General features: G+C 53.6%; 1 protein-coding gene across 9 annotated transcripts in view; it reads left to right on the top strand.

The window, feature by feature from the left end:
- Positions 1–25,875, top strand: part of CSNK1D (casein kinase 1 delta) — a 33,508-nt gene that overhangs the window by 5,742 nt on the left and 1,891 nt on the right. For 2 of the 9 annotated variants that reach the window (XR_005055551.2, XR_005055547.2), the window contains exons 2-8: positions 1,341–1,451; positions 14,000–14,148; positions 14,577–14,805; positions 15,189–15,359; positions 15,843–15,991; positions 17,626–17,797; positions 18,315–18,454. Coding sequence is in view for 4 of the 9 variants with exons in the window: in XM_017641467.3 (XP_017496956.1) it covers positions 902–980; positions 1,341–1,451; positions 14,000–14,148; positions 14,577–14,805; positions 15,189–15,359; positions 15,843–15,991; positions 17,626–17,797; positions 18,315–18,454; positions 22,602–22,652 (1,251 nt within the window). In the remaining 5 variants the exon portion in view is untranslated. Of the gene's footprint in view, positions 1–886; positions 981–1,340; positions 1,452–13,999; positions 14,149–14,576; positions 14,806–15,188; positions 15,360–15,842; positions 15,992–17,625; positions 17,798–18,314; positions 18,455–21,179; positions 21,427–21,518; positions 21,583–22,601; positions 24,631–25,875 lie in introns of those variants that run through there. The other 7 variants (XR_005055548.2, XM_017641469.3, XM_036997116.2 and 4 more) reach the window with 7 other exon arrangements.

Raw genomic sequence — 25,875 nt, 5'->3', positions numbered from 1 at the left:
GTGCACTAAGACCAGGAAGACAGTAAGACAGTAGCACAATTATACAAACAATACACTTTAGTAAAAGTTTTGGGAATGGGGTTTCTGCCTCAAAATATGTTACTGTGCCGTGCTCGCTCTTCCTGCTGTGATGATGCAAGATGACAAGATGCCTACGTGGGGAGATCCAATAACGAATGACGAAGTGAGCTGAATATGTGCACTGCCTTTGGCTGCTGTTCTGATGGCTGGTCAGGAGGATCACCTGCTTCCTGACACGGATGGGGGCGCCTCTCATTCCTTGGAAGGACACTGGGGCAGTGAGGGGAGAGCAAGGTGTGTGCTGTGTGAGACTTTTCCCTTCTCTCCAGGGAAAGCTCTCTGAGGAAGGGCTTACAGGCGTAGCTTTGGGTGGGCTAGAACCCAGGAGTACTTGCGTGTGACTCCTGGAGGGGTGGTGGTTGTCTTATCCGTAGTTCCTTATTGGAGGAAGGAAGAGAGAATGCATTTTTAGGTAAAACCTCCAAGTTGGCCTTTAAACTCATGGTCTGGTCATAGAGAGGGATCAGCAGATGTATTGCCAGTTTTAGTACAAAGCTAACAAAAGGTGTGTGACCAGCGCACATTGCATTGTGCAGCGAGGGCTTTGCAAGCAGTCTGCTCTGCTGATCCAGTGTCAGTAAGAAGCGTGTAGTGTGACCTGCTCCTCAGGAATGGAGAGGTTTGCTGAGAGTCTCCCTGGGCATCCCTTGGCCGGGCCTGCAGTGGGTTAGTGGTGACTCAAGGGAATTGAGCCCACTTGAGAAGCACCCTGACTGTTCAGAGATGTGTGCAGCTCAGTACCTGGGCTGGATGGACAGAGGCTGTGCAGGCCCCTCTGGAGAAGGGCTTGCACACATCCACACAGGCATATCAAGGCAGCATGGAGAAATGGGGACCACACAGAGTGCGTCACAGGAACACGGAGTTGCCCTGGGACGCCCCCAGTCTCGCCTTAGGCGGTGAGTGCAGGGGGTGATGAACAGGGTGGGTGGGAAGGTTCAGACCAGAACAGTTGGAGTCCCACAGAGGGCACTGCATTGTCCTGCCTCTGGGCCCCCGGTGACCTGATTGGAGTGGGGACATAGGAAGGTGGGCGAGAAAATGCCATATGAGACTTCTGGATCAAAATACTGTTTTGCAAAGTGAAAGTCAGGGTAATTTTCCACAGGGGTTTGTTGACCCCTGACACTATCTTGTAACAGGAAGTAGATCACATCCCTCATTTGGTCCTTCTTGGAAGATCCAGACATGCTTGTCCTCCTAGCGTGCTGTGGCATTGGGCACGTAACTAACGTCTGTGGTCTTTTCTCTTTGCCAAGGTACGGACATTGCTGCAGGGGAAGAAGTTGCCATCAAGCTCGAATGTGTCAAAACCAAACACCCTCAGCTCCACATTGAGAGCAAAATCTACAAAATGATGCAGGGAGGAGGTACGCCCTTTACCTATTCTAGAAGAAAACCAGGGTTTGTGTTTGATGAGGGGGGTACATCATGAGTCAATCTCTGGCTTGTACTGAGGGAGGGAGGAAAGTGCCCACGCCCTTGACCCAGTGGTGTGGCTCCCTTCAGATACTGAGAGGCCTGCGGAGGGCGCACTCAACAAAAGACACAGTTTAATGCGTTTTGCTCAAATCCTTTCCTTAACTTCATACTGCGCCAGTGTGCTTGAACTCAGGGGCTGTGAGAATTTTGATTTTTCAGGCTGAGATCACCGTGTGTGCCTCCTTGGTCACTCACTTCGCTCACAGTTTTGGGGAATGCCCTTCAGTCTTTGCCGAGTGGACGAGGGCGTTAACTCAGCCACCTCTGCGCCCCATGCAGCTCACAGTCTGTCCCAGCGCCTCCCCTCGGGCCTCAGGGTGCCTGACGTCAGAGAGCTCCCTCCTGATCTCAGTCTGACTTGTAGAATTCCCCGGACCTTGAAATAGTTTGGCCAGTGGAGCAGGAGTGCATTTGACTGGAGTCTGTCTCAGAGTCCTGAAGACACTGGCATCGCGAAGGACACAGCATGTGGCTCCCCTGGGAGCTCAGGAAGCTGCAGGCACTGCCTGGCCGTTTTGAGCTCTCGCTGGGGTTCAGGGCTTTGTGGCTGAAGAACAGCTGCACAGCTCCTGCTTTGAAACCCCTTCGAGCCAGAAGCCCGCCTGGTGCTTTTGTGGTTGGGAAGCCTGTGCTTTGCTGGGAGTTTCTTCACAGTGGTGGCCCTGTGGGCAGGTGTGTGTGTGTCTTGGGGGCTACTGATTTGACATCTTCCTTTCACAGAGGTAATTTAATCTGTGCTGCTACTACAAACCAACGTTTCTGGGTTTGTGCAGCACAAAGTGCCTCTTTAGCAACAGTACATCTCAAAGCAACACAGTTGTGTGGGACATATTGCAAGGGGGTGTCCAGTACATCCAGCCTGGGTTTCTCAGGACCAAAGGAGGCTGTCAACTCCTGGCTCGCACACAGGGGTGAAACATCTCCTGGCCCCTTCTGTCTCTAGGGCGGGGCAGCACAGGACCTGCCAGGGTGCTTGCTCTCTGGTAGTCCTCAGGCATCAGGGACAGTCTACACAGTTTCTGAGGTGGTGAGAGTAGAGTGGCTTCATGGTAAGGAGGAGCCTGGTGCTGGGAGTGCCCAAGGGCACATGCCCATGGTCAGAGCTGGTGAAGCAGACTGAGAGGGAACAGAAAAGAGGGTATTTGCTTTAAAAGAGGGTTTATCAACCTCAGTGCTGTGTCCTTTGCTGAGGGGGCGTCCTTTGCACATAACCCCGCATGCTGGCAGTACCCCTTGCCAAGTTGGGATGATAGGAACTGTCCAGATGTTGCTGAGTGCCTCGGGGTGTAACACTGCACCTGTGTGGGACCTGTTCTGGGATGGAAAGGGTCGTTTTCTTCCCCATCTTCCCACACTCCTGCAGGAGCCTGGAAACCCACCAGGACCTTCCCCCATCTGGCCAACCCCACACACACATCAGGTTTTACTTGTGTTCCGGATGCGCACTTGGGGGATACTATCAAGATGTAAAGTTCTGTATTTTAGAAAACAGGCAATGGCCAGGAAAGCAGAGTGCCTAATTCTGCTAGTGTTCTGTGATCTTGTCGCGATTACTGAGACAAGGATGAGACCAGCAGAGAGAATGTAGGGATCCACTTTGCCCAGAATCACCTAGCTTTGCCATTGACCAGCTTTCTGAATGCAGACTGCTTTGTCACTGTGAAGGGACAGAAGGCATCTCTGGTTGTCTTTTTATGCTCAGTTCTGGGTTTAACTTGCAGGTGGTTGATACCCACAGCATCATGTCATAGGAGAAAGCTTGAAGCCAGTGGGCTGCACTGGACATGCTAGCTCATCTAGGACGCTGCGCAGGCGCTGTGGCATTCAGGATCCTCCCCTGCCTGGCTACAGAGCTGCTGCACTCAGTCGCGCCGCCAAGGGGAGGGTCCGCGTCTAAGAAGCGCGCTAGTATCAGGTATTGGAGAGATTGCTTCTCACTCGCCCTGGCACGTTTGCTGCCACGACGGTCCTGTGTGGTGGATGTCATCAGCCTTGTCACAAATAAGGGAACTGAGGCACAGGCAACTGTGGGACTTCCCTGAGGACACAGGTTTGGACTTGAGCCATTGTAGCTCCCAGGCCTTTGCTGCACAGAGCTGTTTGCTCCCAGGAAGAGGCAGCAGTTGGGAATGTGCCCCAAACCTGATTGAGACAATAGATTAAAAACCTGAAATAGATAAAAACTTAGATTTGTTAGGTTGGGGGAAGGACTTGGGCATACAATGAGGTATTGTGAATGGAGTGGACTGCCCCCTCCAAACCTGATCCCCTCAAGCGATTTTGGACCCTCCCCTGCCTGGGTGAGTCCCTCAGGAGAGAACCGTGTCTTCGTTCACAGCTACTCTGGCCAAGGCCCTTGGCAGGTGTGGGGGTGGGAGGGAAGAGTGGTCTCTGTGTATGAGGTCCGGGCCAGGGGAGGGGGTGCACGTGACTTTGGGGCCACCAGCACCGTAGAAACAAGCAGCTTTGCTGCTGTTGCTCCTCTTTCCTCGTTTGCCGGATCAGTTCCCGTGGTTTATTTCAGGCCGTCACAGTCTTTTCATTGGGAAATGTCTGTGGTTGGTACCGAAGAACATTCCTCATAGGCATCAAGGATAGTGAGCAACTCTGTGTCCCCACCCACTGGAGAGCAGGTGCCTGCCTGCCCTTGCCTGGTTGTCAAGTTTCTGCTTGTTTGTTAGCCTGCAAAAAGTTAGTTTTTAAAAATCTAAGGACATTTTCTGGAAACATTTGGCAGTTTTATTCACAGTTGTTTTAAGGTTGCATTGCTGAAAATGTCATGAAAATCTGTATTTAAATTAATGCTGAGTCCCCACATTTGTATTGAAACTTGTTATAAATCAAAATGGAGAGCATTTACTGGCCTGGCCTCTAGTTTCACCCCCAAGCATATGCTTTGTTATCTTGGACTCTGAGCGAGAAAGTATCAAGTGTTGAGAACTACACATATTATCAGTTCAAGGGACCCATCCTCAGCACCTGGGCGCGGGCAGCACGCTGGTGGGGTGCTGACCCCTCCGGCCTCGCTCGTTCCTGCACAGGCCCAGTAGTGGCCGTCTGCAGCACCGGTGTGTTTTCAGGTTCCCAGGCTTTCTGGTTCCAGATGGCTGATGTCACAGGATCCCACGGTCTTTGGACAGGAGTGGGAGCGTTCCTGTGAAAGACTCATCACTGCCTGGGCCTCCCCACTTAGTTTGCAACATTGCTTAGGGTGAGGCCAGCTGCACAGGAATCCCAGCATCCTCTCCTGGCCAGAACACTCCACTTTGGCTGCACTTTACCCTCTGTCTAGCACCATCAATGATGAGACACGTTTGTATTGAGCCCTGACAAGAAAGGTGCCGCAGTGCCACACGTCTTCACTTGTAAGCTTTGGGACGGCTGTAGTCCAGCCTTACTGTGTGTGGGCAGCTTTCCTTTTTGACCCAGTGTGTCGTGAGAGCATCGTGTTGACACAGCTGTAGTTGGTGGCTACACGAGGGCTCTTCTGGCCATTGTTGAGGAGCCATGGCCTGCAGCTGGCATTTTGCTATTAGGGACGTTGCTTCAGTGATACCTTTGTCCGTTCTTCTGGTGCGTAACCTAAGAGCAGGAGTGTGCTTCATGGGACAGGCACATGCTTCACCCACAGGATGATGCCACAGGAATGTAAGGACATGCTCTAGGTAGTCACACAGCTTGGTCTTCCTGCCTGCATGCCACTGGGGCTCTGTCACATCCATATTGTCTTTGGCCTTTCACTGTTGTCTCCTTCCTGTTATGCATGGAACATCCTGGGTGGCACAGAAGACTAGGGGGAACTTAAAGAATAAGGATGGGAAAGGAAGATATAGAACCTGTTATTTGCACATGATTCAGTGTCCTGAATGGGAAACCCAGGAAACAGATGAGAGTTCAGCCGAGAGCCAACAGAAAATCAGGGTGCGGACCGGCTCCTTTAATCACACCACCAACGGTTGCAAAATGTAATTCTTTATTCACCCCCTTTTGGCACCAGTAAGTATTTATTCATTACATTTTCCCAGTGAGAGGAGGGGAAGGGAGAGCGGTCATCGTGGCACAGCACTGTAGCGAGTGGGGAAGATGTGCCGCACGCATGCCGTCAGCCACTGCATCACCCGCCCCCCCGGAGGTGGGGCCCTGAAGCCGGGGGCTGGACAGGACAGGCACGTGTACCCCTCCACTCAGAGTCTTGGCTCCAGCAGTGAATGTGGAGTCACAGTCATCTGCCTCCTCCTAAGTGATCTTGTGACCACTTTGACATGAGATTCTTGTGCCCCCTATGAAAGTTCCTGAGTGATTTGAAGGTGCAGTCATCTCACCTTTCTTGGTCTACCAAGCCCATTTTCTTCCTGGAGGGTCTCCATTGTACGTAGCCTAGGATGAGAGATTAAAGTACGTTTGATCCAGATAACAGTAGTGGTTTGGCATGAGTCACTAAGGAAACAGTCACTCGTGTAGGAAACAGATGGAGTGTTACTAACTTCCTCAGGACTTAGGCATGAGTCATTTAAGAGTTGTGGAGATGCTCCACAAGTCAAATAGTAGGTGTGGGCTTCTTTGGATGGGCAGATAAGAGGACAGAGTAGGTTTTTTTGGGTGGGCAGATAAGGGGAGTCATTTTGCCTACAGAAGATCTGGTCTGAAATAGGGACAGGGGAGGGACAAAAAAGAAAGGATAGCTTAAGGTAAGGATAAGCCCCCAGCCAGTGTCTCATATCCTTTGCCTGGTGTAGAAACTTCGGTCAGAGATATTCTGACTGTTATTCTCAATACAAAAAGTTTATAAACAATAAAACTCCAGAAGAATATGGAGACATACCAACACATTATATTCGCACAAACCAGGCCACCTAGTGATCCCCTAATCAGTGGCTGGTGAAATCTACAGAGCCCCAGTAGACAGCAACCAGAGGGGCAGCCGCGGGGGTGAAGTAAGACACATTGCCCAGCGTATTCCTTAGTATTAGCCTCACTCACTGTTGCACCATGAACCGTGGCAGGAAACGGAAGCCTTTTCTGCTTTAGCTACCAAGTGCTCGCTGCTGCAGGGCCAGATGGTGGCGCCAGGCACCCCAGGGTGGTCTCTGGAAGCTGAGGTGGGCAAGCCCAGCGTTGTTAAAGGTGAAGGATTTTGGCATCCCTGGGCAACTCAGGATGGGTTGTGCTGATAGGTTTCACCCAATCCGGGGAACGGTCTGCGAAGTGAAGTGAGTCTGCCCTAGGATTGGAGGTCTGGACTGGGACTTCTTCATCACGTGTATAGACAACCCTCACCTAGCCACAGCTTCCTCTGGGCCCTGCCTCACCTTCCCTGTTCAGACCAATTTCCAGTCTTTCAGGAGAAGGTGATAGGACAGTTAAAACCTAGTCTCCCTGAGCTGTTGGGGGTGGAGGAGTTTCAAGAGGACACTGGCAGGTGGGCCAGCTCTGGCAAAAATAGGGTGCTCATGATACCGTACATAAAAAACCCTAAAGACTCCACTCCAAAACTACTAGAACTGATATTGGAATACAGCAAAGTTGCAGGATGCAAAATTAACACACATATCTGTGGCTTTCCTATGCACTAACAATGAACTAATAGAAAGAGAAATCATGAAAACAATTCCATTCACAATTGCATCAAAAAGAATAAAATACTTAGGAATAAACCTAACCAAGGAAGTGAAAGACTTATACCCTGAAAACTATATGACACTCTTAAATTAAAGAGGACACTAACAAACGGAAACTCATCCCATCGTCAAAATGGCCATCCTGCCCAAAGCAATATACAGATATGATGCAATCCCTGTCAAATTACCAACAACATTCTTCAGCGAACTGGAACAAATAGTTTAAAAATTCATATGGAAACACCAAAGACCCCGAATAGCTAAAGCAATCCTGAGAAGGAAGAATAAAGTAGGGGGGATCTCGCTCCCCAACTTCAAGCTCTACTACAAAGCCACAGTAATCAAGACAATTTGGTACTGGCACAAGAACAGACCCACAGACCAGTGGAACAAAATAGAGACTCCAGACATTAACCCAAACATAATTGGTCAATTAATATTCGATAAAGGAGCCATGGACATACAATGGGGAAAGGACAGTCTCTTCAACAGATAGTGCTAGCAAAACTGGACAGCTACATGTAAGAGAATGAAACTGGACCACTGACTAACCTCATACACAAAAGTAAATTCAAAATGGATCAAAGACCTGAATGTAAGTCATGAAACCATAAAACTCTTAGAAAAAAACATAGGCAAAAATCTCTTGGACATAAACATGAGTGACTTCTTCATGAACATATCTCCCCAGGCAAGGGAAACAAAAGCAAAAATGAACAAGTAGGACTATATCAAGCTAAAAAGCTTCTTTGCAGCAAAGGATACCATCAGTAGAACAAAAAGGTACCCTACAGTATGGGAGAACATATTCATAAATGACATCCGATAAAGGGTTGACATCCAAAATGCATAAAGAACTCAAACAAAAAGCAAATAATCCAATTAAAAAATGGACAGAGGAGCTGAACAAATAGTTCTCCAAAGAAGAAATAAATTCAGATGGTCAACAGATACATGAAAAGATGCTCCACATTGCTGGTCATCAGAGAAATGCAAATTAAAACCACAGTGAGATACCACCTCACACCAGTAAGGATGGTTACCATCCAAAAGACAAATAACAACAAATGTTGGCGAGGATGTGGAGAAAGGGGAACCCTCCTACACTGCTGGTGGGGATGTAAACTAGTTCAACCATTGTGGAAAGCAGTATGGAGGTTCCTCAAAAAGCTCAAAATAGACATACCATTTGACCCAGGAATTCCACTTCTAGGAATTTACCCTAAGAATGCAGCAGCCCAGTTTGAAAAAGACAGATGCACCCCTATGTTTATCGCAGCACTATTTACAATAGCCAAGAAATAGAAGCAACCTAAGTGTCCATCAGTAGATGAATAGATAAAGGAGATGTGGTACATATGCACAATGGAATATTATTCAGCCATAAGAAGAAAACAAATCCTACCATTTGCAACAACATGGATGGAGCTGGAGGGTATTATGCTCAGTGAAATAAGCCAGGCGGAGAAAGACAAATACCAAATGATTTCACTCATAGGTGGAGCATAAGAACAAAGAAAAACTGGAGGAACAAAACAGCAGTGGAATCACAGAACCCAAGAATGGACTAACAGTTACCAAAGGGAAAGGGACTGGGGAGGATGGGAGGGAGGGAGGGATAAGGGTGGGGAAAAAGAAAGGGGGCATTACGATTAGCATGTATAGTGTGGTGGGGGGCACGGGGAGGGCTGCGCAACACAGAGAAGACAGGTGGTGATTTTACAGCCTCTTACTACGCTGATGGACAGTGACTGTAATGGGGTGTGTAGGGGGGACTTGGTGAAGGGGGGAGCCTAGTAAACATAATGTTCTTCATGTAACTGTAGATTAATAACAAAATAAAAATAAAAAAATTGGGTGCTCAATAGGCTGTGCACTCCAGATAGTTCTCTGTGATAAAACAGCAGAGCATATTCCTGCTGTGTGGTCCTGCAGCTGCTGACGACTCACCCTGAGATGGTGACCAGAGACAGTGCAGAAATGTGGGCCCCACACTAAAATACACAGAGATACAAAGCCAGAATGTTTGTATCAAGAGAAAAAGTGCACAAGATAATGTCATTGGCACACAGCTAGTGTGGTTGACACTCTGAGGAAATGGGCCCTTGAGGGGCAGTTACCCAGGAAAGCTGTAAATAAAAAGGGGCAGGGGCTGGCCCAAGTGGAAGTGAGCGTGGCCAGAGGTCTGTGCCCCCTAGGGAGGCACCCCTTTTGGCTCTCATCTCAGCCCATGGCCTGGGGCAGCTTCTAGCACCCTGCCCCTCAGGTGCATCACGAGGAGACTGGTGATGGGCACCCTGCCTTCAGCTGAGCACGCCGTCCCTCGGCGCGGCAGAAAGCCTTCCCAGCAGGGGCATGCCGTCGCTTCTGTCCTTCACCTGCGTGGGACGTGGGGTGGTTCCAGGTTTCAGGCATTGCAGACAGAGCTGCCGTGAGCTTTTGTGTAGACTTCCGTCGTTTCCTTTTCCGTTGGGTAAGCATCTAGGAGGGGAACGGCTGAATCAGAAGTACATGGGTGTCCCACCTTTTCAGGTTCGGCACACTCTGCCAAACTGCCCTCTAAAGTGGTGCTGTTCCGCATGCCTGCCAGCAGGATGGGGGCTTTGACGGTTCGTGTCTTTCAAATAATTGGTCTGTTCATCTAAGTTACTGCATTTATTGGCATAAAGCTGTTTATATTTCACTACTAGTCTTTTAACATTTGTAGACTTTAAGATGGCACCTCTCAGTCCTGATAACTGGTAATTTGTACCTTCCCTATTTTTTCCCAGATAGTCGTTAGAGGTTTATCAAAAATCTCATAGAACCAACTTTGGATTTAGTAGTTTTTTCTCTTTCCTGTTTCACTAATTTCTGCTGTGATCTTTTATTTCATTTTTGCTGCTTGCTTTGGGTTTGATTTCCTTTTTCCTTAGTGTGGAAGTGATCACTGATTTCCTCTCTGAATGCAGGCACTAAGCTGCTGTAGGTCTCCCCCCTGCACCACTTGCTGTAGCAGCATTTCAGAAGCTCTGGTGTGTTGTGCTTTCATTTTCATTTAGTTCAAAATGCCTTCTAATTCCCTTTTTGATTTCTTCCTTGACCCATGCATTATTTTTAAGTGTATTATTTAGCTTCCAAATATTTGGGAAGCTCTGTTATTTATTTCTAATTGAATTCTGTTGTCTTAGAACATACTTCATGTAATTCGAGTCCTTTTAGCTTTGGACCCTTTTTGTGTACAGCATGTGGTCTCTCTTGGTCATTGGTCCCATGCGTCCTTGAGAAGGGTCATGGAAGGGGGTCGCTGGAGCCTCCCATCCAGTTGGATTTAGGGTTCTTTCCTTGTGGTTTTGCTTCCTGTGTTTTGAAGCTCTGTTAGCTGGGTTAACACTTAGAATGATTATGTTTTTGTGATAAGTTGATGCCTTTATCACTATGAAATGATGGGCATATCCCTGGAAATACCCTTCTCCATGACCTGCCCCTGATGCTGACACAGCACACCCGGGCTCGTCGGTGTCAGTGTTACACCCTGTCTTTCTTCTTTTAACCCATTTGCATCCAAAGGATGTTTATCGTGGGCGCCGTGGATACTTGCTCTTCTCTTTTCTGGCTGATCTGAGAACGAGGCTTACTTTAGATGCCTTATGTTTAGTGTAATAAATGACAGGATTGGGTTTGAGTCCATCTGAAGTTTGTCTCATCTGTTTTTTTGTTTCACTTTCCCTCCTTTTGGATTAATCAGACATTTTCTTAATGATTTTTCTTATGGCTGGCTCCATTGTTGGCTTATTAGCTGTCTGTCTTTCATTGTTTAGGGGTGGAGTTAGGGTCTGTCACACACCTTCAATCCGTGGCAGGCTGTCCTCAGCGCTGTGCAGGCCCTGTGACCACTTCCAGTCCCCCACCCGGCCTGTGGTCACTTGTTACAAACCCTACGTTGCACTGTATTTTTGTTTAAGCAGTCGTATCTTTTACAGAGATTGAAATGATTTTTAAAATCATCATGTACTTCCGTGGCATTTCTGGTGCTTTTCATCCTGGGAGGGTCCCGTCTTCAGAGTCGGCATCTGCCTGTAACATACGTGCCGGTGCGGGTCTGCCAGCCGATCTTCAGCTCTTTTATATTGAAGACGTCTTCATGTTGTCTTCACCAAGGCTTTCTTGGCAGTCCGTGCTTTTGTCGATTGCCAGTTGTGTTCTTGGTACTGGCAGGATGTCCTGCCGCTGTTCCATGCCTTGTTCTGATGAGGAGTCTGCAGGCTCTGCCCTGTCTCTGCGCCTCCCTGTGTGAAGCGTCCTTCTCCTGGGGCTGCGTTCAGGGTGCCCTCCTCATCAGTAGTTGTGAGCGACTTGATTGGCAGGTTCGTTAACGTGTTTCCTGTTCTTGGGCTTGGGCTTCCTCAAGCTTCTCGGGACTGCAGGGATACTGGTTTTATCCGGCTGTTCCAGTATCATTCCTGTCCTCTCCACCCTCCCTTTCCCCGGGCCTCCCATCAGGAGGCTCTGTCTGCTGGCTTGCCCTCCGGATCACCGAAGCTCTTGTTGGCTTGTCCACTAGTTTCTGTTGCTGTGCCTCTGAGTTCATGAGTCTTTTCTTAAGTATTTTTGATCCCATTCAGTGTAATTTTCATCTCAAGCACTTTAGTTCTCATCCCCAAAAGTTGAGTCTTTGTCTCCCATACATGGCTTGACTTCTTTGACACACAGCAAGTTGAAACATTTTTGACATGGAATATAGTTCACAGTAACTTCTGTCGCCCTTCCGTGGAGTCCAGCACCAGAGGCAGCTCCAGGTTACTGTTTCTCACCGCAGATCATGTTTTCTGCTGCTTTGCATGACGGGCGATCTCTGGGCGCCCGACACCGCCTCCCACCCTCTGCGTGCTGGCTGCTTTGTTACCCCTCAGACTTTTCCTCAGCTCAGGTTTGGGGCGAAGTTAAGTCACTCTGCTCTGTTGTCACCTTCGGCCCCCACTGTCCAGGCAGGCCGGGCTGATGCTGTCCCTGCCTTTCAGGCACCAGTGTCATCCACCTTCTGTGTTCAGTGTCTAATAGACTTTCCTGTATTCTGTGATTGCTCTTCTTGGTTATTGCGGATGTGAGGGTGAATTGGGCCCTATTACTCCATCATTGCCAGAAGTAGAAGTATAACTTAAACTTTTAAAAGAAATATTAGCATCTCTTTCTAACTCTTGAGTTCAGGAAAGGTTTTTTAATTAAGATACCAAAAAAGTGACTCTTAAAGGAAAAGGTTGTTACATTGATCTTTTTTAAATTTAGCATCTCTTCTTATCAAAGACTCCAAAAGAAAATGTAGGAAAGTCATTGACTGAGAGGGGACATTTGCCTCTCATAAAACCAATGATTGTTTAGGATCCAGAATTTATAAAGAACTGCTATATATTTATTATAGAAAGATTGGTAAAAGACATGCATTGACATCTCAGAGAAGAAGAAACATGTATGATCAATGAACTTGTGAAAAAAAGATTCAGATAGCAGTGAGATGCCAGTTTATACCATGCAGTTGGTAGAAATTATGAGATCTGATAAATCCTTGCGTCAACAGGTACTCATTGCTAGTGGGAGTGAATTGAGTTACCCATTTTGGAAAACAATTTGGCATTATTTTGCATAGACAGTTTGTACCCTGTTTCTAGGTGTGTGCCTGGGGAAAAAACTAGATGTGAACGTAATTTCATGTATGAAAACTTTCACCAGTGGACATAAATAAGAATGTCTTTAATAGCACCATTTATTATGGATGCAAACCTGAACAACCAAGTAGGTGAATTGTGTATTCTACAAATGGAAGATCACTTAGCGCCCATACCTGCCATTCATTCTCATGTAATACGTAAAATATATTTTTTGAATAATTTAAAGAAATGGAAGGGGGTTGCCGCGTCGCCAGGTCGCTATAAAGCTAAACTGAAAATGCTTGGCATCTCACAGTGCCAAAAAGTAAGGCGGCGCTCCACGAGCAAAGGACGAAAGCCCAGTGACGGTAAGTGTTGCAGGGGTGCAGGAGCCCTCCAGGGGCTGGGGCTGGCACTCTGGGCATCAGGTGAAGGGACGTAAGGTCGGAGCACAGGCCAGAGCGTAGATGGGTGTCCATGGGTTCACACCAGTAAAATACTTGAACAGGGAATAAATGAGGAAAAGAGACAAATCTGTGCAAAGAATCCCAAGTCATGTATGTGGAACTCTGCTTTCGGAGTTGGGTTGCAGAACCCCCACCCCGCACGTGTGGGCTGCACGTGGTCACAGCCTTCCAGAGAGCACAGTGGAGAGGGAGGGAAGGAGTTCCCGGGTGGAGACTCGGACAGACGCACCTCAGTCAGCTGGTGGAGGGCGCCGGGAGGTACTTTGCCTTTGTGCTTTTCCTTCCCATGCCTGCAAATTCCGACTGATAATGAGGATCCTGAGACAGCTGCAGAGACCCTGAGCAGTGCTCAAAACTGCCACGGTCACCCCAGCCTGGGAGACAGCACAGCCAGGAGCTGGGGCTCGGCGACCCAGTGTCACACGGATCCAGGGGCAGAAAGGGGGCAAACAGGTTGGAAATCAAGGAAATGTGAATAGGGGCATTGACTGTGACGAACGTGCCACATGCACATGAGGTGCTCATCCTGGGAACTGGTGCTGGTGGGCCAGCCCTGCGGGTCCTGCCTGCACCCCTGTCCACGCCCAGCTCTTGCCTGCCCCCGCCCCTCCCTTTGGCACTTCCGACTGCTGCCTGCCCAGGCCTTGTCGGTCGGCACCTGGCTCATGCGGCTCATCCTGGTCACGAGGGGAGCCGCCCGTGCCGAGGTGTCTCGTGTCTCCCACAGTGGGCATCCCCACCATCCGGTGGTGCGGCGCGGAGGGGGACTACAACGTCATGGTGATGGAGCTGCTGGGGCCCAGCCTGGAAGACCTCTTCAACTTCTGCTCCAGGAAGTTCAGTCTCAAAACCGTCCTGCTCCTTGCTGACCAAATGGTGAGAGCCCGTTTCCAAGCTGACAGCAGCTGGCGCATGCGGCACGGCACAGCGGTTTGGCGGGAAGCCTGACGGCACCCTCAGGCCTGTCCTGGCTTTCGTGCTGTCAATGCAGGGAGGGGCCGGAGCTGGGCAGCCTTTGCCAGAGGGGAATGGCAGGTGGACGTGGAGTCCGCCTTCCTGGCGCGAGCAGCATGGGCCCTCGGGAGGGGCACTGGCGCTCACACTGCTAGACAGTGAACGGCCAGCCAACGAGAGGGATGTGCCTAGGCCTCCTGTTGGGGACCGCGGAAGGCGGCCAGTTCCATGTCCTTTCCTGGCTGTTGAGTTTCTCTGGCCACAGGGCACAGAGCATCCTGTGAGTGGTGCCTTTTCCAAGGCTGCTGCTCTGGGACTTAATTCCCACGCCACCGTTTCTCTACCTACAGATTAGTCGTATTGAATACATTCACTCAAAGAACTTCATCCACCGGGATGTGAAGCCAGATAACTTTCTCATGGGTCTGGGGAAGAAGGGCAACCTGGTCTACATCATAGACTTTGGGCTGGCCAAGAAGTATCGGGACGCCCGGACCCACCAGCACATCCCCTACCGTGAGAACAAGAACCTCACAGGCACGGCGCGGTACGCCTCCATCAACACGCATCTTGGAATCGGTGAGCCCGTGGGTGGTGGGGTCTCTTGAGCCCCTGGTTGCTGACCTAGGCTGCGTTGGCCGGGTCCCTGCCTCAGGTCAGGGAAGGACCAGCCTCTTGGGAGACCCTGTGAGTGGTCACACATTACAGAGGCTGTCCTCAGGCCTTTTTAGCAAAGCCTGGTTCCTGGGACTGGAAACTTTTGTGGGGCAGAGTGGGGGTAGGCAGGCAGCCATTGACACTGGTGTCTCTCTCTGGGGAGTGGAAGTTCCTCTCAGCATCTCAGGACAGTGTCCGGTGTGTTCTTTGTGATTTAAAATTCCTCTCCGCAGTAGGTGTCTGCTTGGGGGCTTCTGCTTTGCTGCAACAAGTGCACATTTGACCCATTTCCTTTTTCTTTCCAGAACAATCTCGAAGGGATGACCTGGAGTCGCTGGGTTATGTGCTCATGTACTTCAACCTGGGTTCTCTGCCCTGGCAGGGGCTAAAGGCTGCCACTAAGAGACAGAAGTATGAGCGGATCAGTGAGAAGAAGATGTCCACCCCCATCGAAGTGCTGTGTAAAGGCTACCCTTGTGAGTGCTGGGCGGAGCAGCTTCCACTGCTTTCTGTGTGAGGAGGGGTGCCGGTGGCCCCTGGCCTGTCTACCAGGGCCTGGGGATGCTGGGGAGTGAGCAGGGCATGCCACCTGGAGGCCCCTCCTGCAGTCCTGCCTGGCTCGGGAGGTGAAGCCTGGGCGGATGGCCTGTCCCCAGCTGCCACAGTCTGCCACCCTAGCACCCCTCTGCCTTCCGGAGCCGTAACTCAGAGTTTTCCTGTCGTCATGGGGCTGTGCCCCTAGGACACATGCTCTAGTTGAAACTGAATCGTGTTCTGTGGAGCTGCTCCTTAACCTGCTGAGGCCTACGCCCTTCAGAGCGTGGCCGGTGTTTCCCAGTCCCTCCTCCATGCCCAGGGCTTGTAGCAGTGGTGGCCGTCAGTCGCGCTGCTGAACCCCTGGGCTGGTTCCCAGGCAGGTAGGAGTATTGCTCGTTAGCTCAAAGCTTCTTGTTTTACAGCTGAATTTGCCACGTACCTGAATTTCTGCCGTTCCTTGCGTTTTGATGATAAGCCTGACTACTCGTACCTGAGGCAGCTCTTCAGGAACCTGTTCCACCGCCAGGGCTTCTCCTACGACTACGTGTTTGACTGGAACATGCTTAAATTTGTAAGTGACCCTGCCAGCTCATTGCCTTCCTGTGTGAAGGGGAGGCGAGCTGGCGCTGGCCACCTGCCCATGGCTGTGTCTTGGGTGAGAAGCCACGCTGGACAGGTCTGGGGGCACCCAGTGTGCCTGGTAGGGACATGGCCTGTGTGGGTCCTACTGGGGACGAAGACGCCCAAGGAGCAAGACCGTTGTTAGGGAAGAACAAGGGTTTCGCCACGTGGACAAGGCATGGTTGCTGGGCTTCTGGGGGCCAGTGGCATTCATGGGATGTGGACAGCCAGGGCTATGTACAGTGTGTCCCCAGGCCAGAGTCCTGCTTGGTGCTGAGTCAACAGGTGAAAGGCCATCCATGTTATCATCAATGCTAAGCGCTGTTTGGCGTCCTGGGATGCTAAGGCATGGTGCCCATGGGTCCCTCCTGCAGAATGGTGTGGCTGCAGCCTGGGGATGTTGCCCCGTCTCCCTCCGGCCTTGTGCTGCTCAGCAGCCAGGCTCCCAGAGGGGTGGGCAGCCTGGGACGCTGCACTGGGTCTTGCAGTAAGCTGGACTTAGGTTTATTTATTCCCCAGTTTGTTCACTAAGCAGGCGTTGGCCAGTTTATTCTAAGTTCTACTTTATCTTTCATTAAAAATTCGTTCTACTTAGTTAACAAGCTTACGACAGAAATTGGAAGCTTTGCAGGGCGACAGAATCTGACAGGAGCAGAACCTCCTCTTCAGGGGAGTGAGACAGGAAGCCTTAAGGCCGCCTTGCAGGTGCAGGGGTGCTCCTGCAGGGCTGGCAGTCCTGCGGAGACTGCCCCAACTTGACCTGGCAGGACAGGGCGATCCTGGGAGCAGAGGGCCCTGCAGGGTGGGCTGGCTCGCGTGTAGAGCGCAGACTGCCTGGGGGCTGGGTGTCGGAGGACTTGTTTCCAGGGCCACCCGATGCTCCTCCTAGCGTCCACTTCAGCTGCTCGACCAACCTTCCCTGTGAAGGGCCAGGTGGCTGAATCACTCGTTTTTTGCAACCTCCTCTGTGTTGCAGCTGGAAAGCCACTGCAGGGGTTGTGTGAATGAGTGGGCGTGGCTGCGCCAATTAAACTTCGTTTGTGGAGACAGATGGTATCTGGAGGTGGCCTGAGGGCAGAAGTTTGCGCTCTCGCTCTCGCTTTGCGGCTCTGGTAGTGGGAACGTAATGTGTCCGGGGCATCTTCACCACGTCAGGACCCCCAGTGCACCTGCTCCCTGCTGACAGCATAACTAGCTGTTGGTGCTGGGAGCAGACCTAGTGCGCTGCTGGCTTCCTGGTGGTGTGCGTGCTGCCAGCATCCCCAGGCCTGTCTGGGCCTGCGTCGCTCTGCTGCCCTCCCAGTCTCCTGTCCCTGTGTGGGTGCTCACAGAGGAGGGCCATTGCTCGCCGCTGGGCTTGGAGTGCAGCGATGGGTCCCCTCTGCCGTGTGCCCTTGCTCGCTGGGCCAGAGGCTGCGCTGCGTCGTGGGGGGAGAGGTGTCTAGTCTCAGCTCGCCGCACTGCCCTGGGTGGCCTCATGGTGGTCTTGTCCTAGTGGCCCTGTTAATTTGCCCGTGTTGCAGGGCTCGGCCTTGGGCCGTGGTTCACCAAACCCTTTCTGGTCTCGTCCTCTTTCCTCCTCAGGGAGCCAGCCGGGCAGCCGACGATGCCGAGCGGGAACGCCGGGACCGCGAGGAGCGATTAAGACACTCCCGAAATCCAGCCACGCGAGGCCTCCCCTCCACGGCCTCAGGCCGGCTGAGGGGCACCCAGGAAGCGGCTCCTCCCACCCCCCTCACCCCTACCTCACACACGGGTGAGTGCGCCTGGGCCACCGCCTCCCGCCAGGCCCTGAGGCAGCCAGGGGTTCTGTTTCGCACGTTGATTGGTCTGGCCGCAGGGGCATCCCCTCTGGGAGTGTGCTGCTGTGCGCGGCCCCGAGGCCAGACGGCCAGGGAGCAGCCTAGGGACTGGGTAAGGGCCTGGGTTCCCAGAGGCTCTGCCCCTCTTGCTTCGCCTCCACCTCGTGACATGAACTGTGTCCCCTGCACAGCAAATGCCTGGCGCCTTGCTTGTGGGCAGTCCGCCCATAGCCCAAGGACTCGCATTTCTGGGTGCTTCTTGGGCCCTGCCCACTGATGCTGACGTGGGAATTGGTGTGAGCAGTGTCGTGCTACCTGGAAGCCTGGTGTGCGGCCTGCCCACGCCTCCTCTGTGCCCAATGCCAAGGCAGGCGTGGGTCTGTTAGACACTGTTCCCAAGGAGAGATCCCTTCTGGAGCTTGGCATCACGTTCTGAGGCCCGACTCACACGCCCTGTCCGCTCTCCCTCAGCTAACACCTCTCCTCGGCCCGTGTCCGGCATGGAACGAGAGCGGAAAGTGAGTATGCGGCTGCACCGCGGCGCCCCCGTCAACATCTCCTCCTCCGATCTCACAGGCCGACAAGACACCTCGCGCATGTCCACCTCACAGGTATGCGCCGAGCCCGCCAAGGTCAGGGTGCTGTGGCCTCCAGCTGCTTGGTGTGTGCAGTGCGCTGGTTGTGTGAGCTCTGGGCATGGGGTGGGGGGGTGTCCTTCCTCCTTTCTTTCCTTCCTTACCCACATTTGAGTGTTTACTGCCAGGGTGCTGTGCTCTTTGCTGCCATTTGGCCCCTGGGTTGAGAACCTCAGAGACCAGTCGTGCAGGTGAAGGACTCACCTCCCCAGCTGAGCTTTTTCTCCTGTGCTGCCTCCACATGGCCCCCACCCCAAGCTGGCCGTGGAGGTGCGGCCGTCCTCCCTGGGCAGGCTGGCCGTCCTCCCTGCCCTAGGCACACCCGGCCTTTGAGAAGCTTTCCTCGTTCTTGTTGGCCAGAGTGGCGCCCCACCAGCAGAGCCCCTGCGGTGGGGAGGGGGCTGCTGGTGGTCCCTGTAATGTGGCGCAAGCAGAGGCCCAGGAGAGCCCAGAGCCTGGCCGCAGGCTATGGAGGGGGGGTCCCATCCTTTGGATTTCTGTGTCTGTTTGCCCTCTGACAAGGCAGCTGGGCACAGAGAAATAGCCTGCTGCCCAGAGGCAGGCTGGATGCGGACGAGGCGCTGGCAGCCAGGGCCCGGCCGCACACGTGCCCCCCAGCATTCTCCTCCACCCGCACCCTCCCACTCTGCTCCTGGTGCTGCTCTCTACATCCGCCAACGTGCCTGGCCCAGCAGAAGCGCTCTTTAAATACCTACTAGCTGCTTTTCTCAAGTAGTTTTCTGAGCCCCTGCTACAGGCGGGGGAGTGGTTTAGCGTATCGAACACGGGCCCTGACTTGCACAGGGCCGTTTCTCCTGCCCCTGCGTCCAGGGGGAGCCTTCTTCACCCCATGCTGTCTGTCGAGAGGGCAGGAACCGAACATGCTGGAAGCCCGGGTCCTGGGCTGTGTGCTGAGGCAGCGCCCCTCTGGCTCCGCGCAGTGCCCCCTCAGGGCACAGGTTGGTGCCCAGCCCTATCACTGGTGCTTTCTCGGCGCTGTGCATAGCTTTTTGGTGAATTTGGTGGCGTGAGTCTGTTCCCTAGGAGAGCGCAGGGTCTGAGAACCTCCCAGAGCCTTAGTTCTGCAGCATCCGGCTGCTCTTCCCGTAGAGGATGCAGAGGCGACACTTCGGACCCCGTTTCTTTTTAATCAAGTGAAGTGAACATTATTTCTTAATGCATCCAACTTGCTAGTGATTCTATTAAAAATGGGTTGTTCTTTATGGTAACCTTGTCCCAAAGAGACTGAAGACACAGGTAGTTTCAGTAGTGGGGCTCAAGGGGCCTGGCTGGGGTGATGAGACTAGGCATCTGATGGCCCCTCACCCGACCCCTCTCCCCCCTCAGGGCAGGACGAGGCTTGATGGGTTTCTCCCCATGAGTGTATCGGCGGCTGGGGGTGTGCACCCGTACCTGGGCAGCAGCCAGGACACCTCACCCAGGGTAGTAGGGCCTCGGTCTGAGCTTGGCATCTGCGTATTAGGGCTCAACCAGCAAGGACTGAGGAAGAGGCACATTTAACTCTTCTTTTAAGGAAAGAAACACTGGTGGGTCTGGGATCAATGAAGGAAATGGAGAGAGAGCCCTGTGGGTGCTGGGCAGCCGTGTCCTAGTCCAGCTGTTTTCTCCACCCTGCGCCTGCCCTGCGCCTGCGGCCCTGAGCCCTGGTTAGACACGTCTCTGAGATCCTTCTCTACGTTGTCGTGACCAGCCTTATAACTGGGTCCTGTGTCTTTGCTCTTTTGATTCTTCTAGTTTTCCATCTGAAGAAACAAAATGTGGGCTTGAACAGCATTGAGTAGCCAAAGGATTTGATTTTGGGGTATTTCCCTTCCAAGGAAGCACCTTATTGTCCCTGGCCACCCTGGGGATTCTCCTAGGATCTTCGCATGGGGGAAAGCCCCAGGTGTGTCCCCATGTGCCCCATCCCAGGGGTGGCTCCGTCCCATGGGTTTCTCATCACTGTAGGTGCCCTTGGGAGACAGGAGGACTCCCGCCCTTCAGCACTTTACTGGTGTCCCTGAGACCATGGGGGCTGCCCTCTGTGCCTGTTCTGGGGATCTGGACAGCAGAGCTGGTGGGCTTGCTCCAGTCTGTACAGCTCTGCAGCCCCTGCCCACACTGCCCCAGAGCACATGGGTGGCAGCAGAGGCAACCATACCTCTGTTCATGTTGGGTGGCTATGACCGAGACCACTTCCTGCCAGCTTCCTCCACAGTGACCTCGTCTCTGCCCCCTGTGCTCCTGGAGTGGGAGAGGCAGTTCCTCCTCAGCAGGAAGGGCTCCAAGTTGCCAGTCAGCCAGCTTGCCTGCCTGCTGGTGGGCCCTCTGGCCCTCCCCAGCTACTAGGTGCAGGTGCCTTGGCACCTGCGTGCCATGCGGTGGCCCCATGGCCATCACACACACTTTACAGGAGGGTGGCACTCCCCTCGCCCCCACTTCCTTCTCAACGGCAGCTGAGCTGGACCAGCCCACAGGGCAGACCACAATCCTTGAGTTCCTGATCCTGGGGTGCGCGTCTGGCTGCTTCAGCCAGGACACCATGGAGCCCAGCAGGCATCTGGTGGCTGAACTTATTTGCCATCCTTTCTCTTTGTGGAAGAAAGGGCCTCAGAAGTTCAGCTCTGTTGATAAAATGTAATGCCAGTTCATGGTGCCAATTATTCCTTTTCACTTGTTTCAATCCATGTCTCCTCCACAGGGTTCAAAGCCCATCCTCTTCCTTGTGTCAGCGAGGAAATGTGTCTAGTCCGTGTCATGGGGAGGTGGCTGCAGCTGAGAATCACCTGAGGGGCTGCCATCTGGGCAGTGGGCTCTCTGCCTGCGCGAGGAGTTAGGAAGGTTCAATCTTGGCTCCTCCTTGGCCTCATTAACAGCTCAGTCCTAAGGAGGAGGGGCCCTCGGCAGGCCACCCGGAGATCTGTGGTCCCGGGCTTGGTGGAGGCGAGGTGAGGGAAGCACTTGTGGAGACAGGACGACCCCAGGTGCCGGTCCGGCCAGGGGGGCCCTTACCAATGGCTGTCTTTTCCCCCCACCTCAGAATAGCATTCCCTTCGAGCACCACGGCAAGTAGCTGCGCGTCTCCCGTCGGAAGGCAGCACTGGGTGAGTGGGAGCACGTGGGGGTGGGCTCACGTGCCAGGTGCTGCAGGTCAAGCAAGGCCCCCCGCCCAGTGCTCCTCAAGAGGGTTCCAGAGAATGTCCCAGGACCCTGCCCGCTGTTTGTGTGCCAAGTCTGGAGCCTGCGTGGGGAGCAGGAGCCCAGGGCTGTGCGCCTGGGCCTGAGTCCAGTGGCCCCAGGACTCCCGACCTGCTCAGGCCTGGGGTTGGTCATGCTGCTGGGTTAGATGCCACTCAGCCCGACGGACCGTGCTTGGCAGGGCTCTTGTGCTCTTGCAGCGAGACTCCTTGTGGTTTCTGCTGCCCTGGCTGTGTCACCTCTTCCTTCCGCATTTATTTCTGTCCTCGTTTGTTTTTCTTTTCGAGCTCGGGCTCTGCTCCGCATCTTGTCCGTGCTGTTGTCCGTAGGAACCCGTCGGCTGTAGCCGCCTGTCCCTCCGCCGCTGCTGCATGGCTGGGTGTGCAGGCCGTGCTTCCCTCCTTTGGCAGCACAGGATGCCTTCCACGCCCGGCCTGGGCTTGCAGTGTCTGTCAGCACAGTCCTGCCGCGGGCCTGCTGCCCTTCTGTGGCCGCGTGTGCTCTTGAAGACGTCTGGATGGGAGCTCCTTTTCACATCTGGCCCCAGGGGGCATCCCAGTTCCTGCACACAGCCTGGCCCCATTTGTAAAACACCGGGTTACTTCCCAGGAAGTGGGCTTGGAGCCAGTATCTCTTGCCAGCATGGACGCGGGTCCATCATTCCTGGGCCTCTTGGCTCTGCGGCCCGTGGCCCTTCTCATCTGCATGCATCTTCTTCCACATCTTCCTGTCACTTGTTCTGCTGAGCGCCTGGCCTGGCCGCAGAGGGACCTTCCGCAGTGGCTGGGGTGTGGGTGGCCAGATGGGCTAGGCGGCATCTGTGTCCCCTCCCCCAGGGCACCGCCACTGGTGTTTTGTGCCCAAGGCTGACCGGCCCATTCCTCTGGCCTCATGCTGACCTTCTCCTATGCTTTGGCTCCGACAGATTCCCGGTCGGGTGGCTTCCAGTGGTCTTCAGTCTGTCGTGCACCGATGAGAACTCTCCTTTTTGCTGTGAAGGGCAGACAATGCATGGCTGATCTACTCTGTTACAATGGCTTTACTAGTGACACGCCCCCCCCCGGTCTAGAACCGAAACGTTAACACCGGGAGCTCTCCAGGCCGCCCACCCAGCGACGCCCATGGGGGAAACAAACTAAACCGGACAGACTCCAAGTGCTGCCATCATCGGGGGCTGCCGCCGAGGCCCGCCACGTGAACTCGGTCATAATGGGGCTGGAAGGAAACGCAGAGAGTGAGAGACAGTGGCAAAGAATCAGACTCCCGTTCAAGAGCCTCTCGGCCCTCCCGCCGGCGTGGCGCACCCATGCTTCCCGACGAGCCCACTGTAACTCCTGTCTTCTACTTGGCTAAGACAGTTTTGTATCATTTTGCTAAAAATTACTGGCTTAAATCTGTGTAAAGAAATCTGTCTTTTTATTGTTTCCTTCTTGTCTGTTTCCACGGTCTTAAAAAGATGTTGACTTTAAAGAATCCTGAAACAAAGATGCTGGCTTGGCGTTTCTGTGGAATGGAGAGGCAGGGAGCTAAGCACACGTGAACTTGCGTGGTCTGTGTTTCGTGGGTTTTGTGGTGTGGTCCCTGTGGAGAGGGTTTTCTCGTCTGGATTCTGTCACACACATACGTGTGTGTAAGTGATGTGCGTGTATGTTGTGTGCTGTGTTTTGTGACCACATCAGCCTGGTTTTGGCTGTTGCTCCTGTCCCCACTGTAAGAATGCCTGCGTGGCATGGAAGTGCGAGGGGCCTTGCAGCCAGCTTGGTTAGAGGTTGTCGACTCCAGCAGGGCCCAGCGCTGCTCCCAGCAGGTGCAGCAAGGAAGCTCAGCGTGGCGGGAGCAGAGGCTTTGCGTGGGCGTCACTGGTCCCTTGGGAGAGGGTTGTGAGCGAGTGTGGGCCTCTCCTTGGGGTCACGTCTGGCGGTTCTGGTGGTGGTCGTTGCCTCAATGCCTTTGAATTTGGGGACTTACCTAAATAGGCTGTATTGTAATGTGCAGATTGGTCCTTAGTCCTAGTTACCATCTCTGCTCAAAGCCGAGGGCGTCTTGCCCGGAAAGGCCAGTGGGCATCTCCTTAGCAGGGGCCGAGTGGCCTGGCCAGCCTAGTCATGGGGGCAGGTATGTCTTGCACTTTGGTGATCTCTGTCAGGACCTAGTCACGCAGCAGAGCAGCCGGGTCCAGCCAGGAAGGCCTTGCCGTGCTGAGCTCCTGGGTGCCCTGAGGCACTCTCCCTCTCGGCTGCAGCAGGCAGAGGAACCGGGCAGCGGCCGGCAGGAGCCCCTGCCCTGGGAAACGAGGTCTAGCGCCTGTTCCCGGACCTCCCGCTTCCTGTCCCCCTGCTGCCCAGGGTCCTTCTGGGAATCGGGGTGCCTGTAGGAAGCTAGGGACCCGAGGTGTCTGCATCTGTTTTCCCCTCCCTCTCCTGAAGCCCTCCAGCCCAGGTGCAGGCCCAGGCACCCTGCCCTGACCTGGGGTGCATCAAGGGCACACAGTGTGGCTGTTTGCTTCTTTCTGAATCCCAAGATCCTGCCTACTGTCTGTTTTTGGGTGTGAAAACTTGGCTGGGTGGGGCTGTTCCTCGGTGTGCAGGGGGGTGCTGGGGTGTGTCAGGTTGAGTTGGGGACTTTCATTATAGGCTAGTGCTGCCTTCAGAGGTGGGCTTTCCCTCCAGACAGGTTAGCAGCTGTAGTCCCTGGTACTGGGCCGGGACGGTACAAGGAGCCTCTGCTGTTTGCACACAGGTCTTCCCTGGGGAAGCCGACTGGTCCTCGGTCCTCAGCAGTATGGCTGTGGGTGGTGCGGTCCTCCCAGTACTCAGTTCCCCCCGTGTGACCTGCGGGAAACGTAGTTGGAATGTCTGTATCGGCCAGTCTCTGAACTGCACATTTGTATGACCACTGTGTCTGTGTACTTAACCACCGTGTGATAATAAATTCACAATGACTTCTGCCTTCTTTCCCACCCTGCCACGTGGTCTTTATTTCATCAGTTGGGGAGTTTTCACCAGGTTTTGAGTCTGTCTTGGTGTCATCGGTATGGTTTGTAAGCTGGTTGGGGGCAAGCGGGATGGAGCACGTGCCAGTCCATGTAAGGGTCTCCGCAGGTCCCCTCTCTCCTGGCGCTAGCTGCCTTTGCAAAATAGGTCCCTGATGGGCGTGGCCCTCCAGGCAGGCGGGGAAGGAAATATTCCCACCTGCCTTGGGTTTTCTGGGGAAGTGGATGGTGCAGTGGCTGTCACGGTGCCTCAGCCCTGCTGCCCACGGATACATGTAGTTCCTGTGAGGTGGCTTCCAAGTGGGCCCCTACTTGGACCAAGAGGCCCAGGCCTGGTGGCTTCTCTCCCTGCGGGCATGGCCCTCTGTCCCCTGGGCTCCATCCCCACCCCAGGTTAGTCTAATAGGACAAATAGCATCTGGGAAGGGAGCATCTGTTTGTCTGTTCAGCTATTAGTTGAAGGCGCAGGGGTGGCACCATTGGCCCAGGCACACCCCCTGAGGAGCTGGCCGCCAGGAGAACCCCTGCCACAGCAGCTTGCCGGCCAGTCTCTCACAGCCCCTCTGTGGTTACCTAGGCCAAGGACGTCTGCTTGTTGCCAGGGCCCATCCAGCCCTCCCGGGGCCCAAGCAGGACAGGTGCCAGGGCACTGCCTCCCCTCAGCGTCTGCCCTTCCAGCTCCCTGGACCCTTGAGCCGAGAGTGCAGGCTCAGTGCTTCGCCAAGCATGTCACAGCCTGGCCTCATCCCCGCGGAGGTGCTGCTGGAGCCTCCTGGGGGGCCCTGTGTTGGAGCAGGGCCGTCCTCTCTCCCTGGGGGCACCTCCGGAGGGAGCACCTCCGGCACTGTGAAGGTGTGTGTTCAGGGGTCATCTGCCACCTGTCTTGACCGGATCAGGCTCTAGGAAGAACCAGGAAGGCCCTCTGGTGGGTCCCCTAGATCCTGGGCAGCATGAGTCCCCTTAGGCAGCCCACTGGATGTCAGGGTCTGGGCAGCAGCCAGGGTGCCGGGCTTGTGTATCCCTGCCTCTCATTTGGGCTGATGTGTGGGTGGCATTTATGTAACAGGGTCTTCCTGGGATACTGGGTGTGAGCCTCCTTTGGTGGGGACGGCAGGAGGGCACTGACAGTTCACTGAGCTGCCCTCCTGGGGCCCTCAACCCTGGCAGCCACAGCTCCCTGAACGGGTTTCCTCTCTGTGTCTTGGGC

Source organism: Manis javanica, chromosome 4 (genome assembly GCF_040802235.1).
Source record: "Manis javanica isolate MJ-LG chromosome 4, MJ_LKY, whole genome shotgun sequence".
Taxonomy (NCBI): domain Eukaryota; kingdom Metazoa; phylum Chordata; class Mammalia; order Pholidota; family Manidae; genus Manis; species Manis javanica.
The sequence above is the reverse complement of the archived record's forward strand: the minus strand, read 5'-3'. Positions and strand labels throughout refer to the sequence as shown.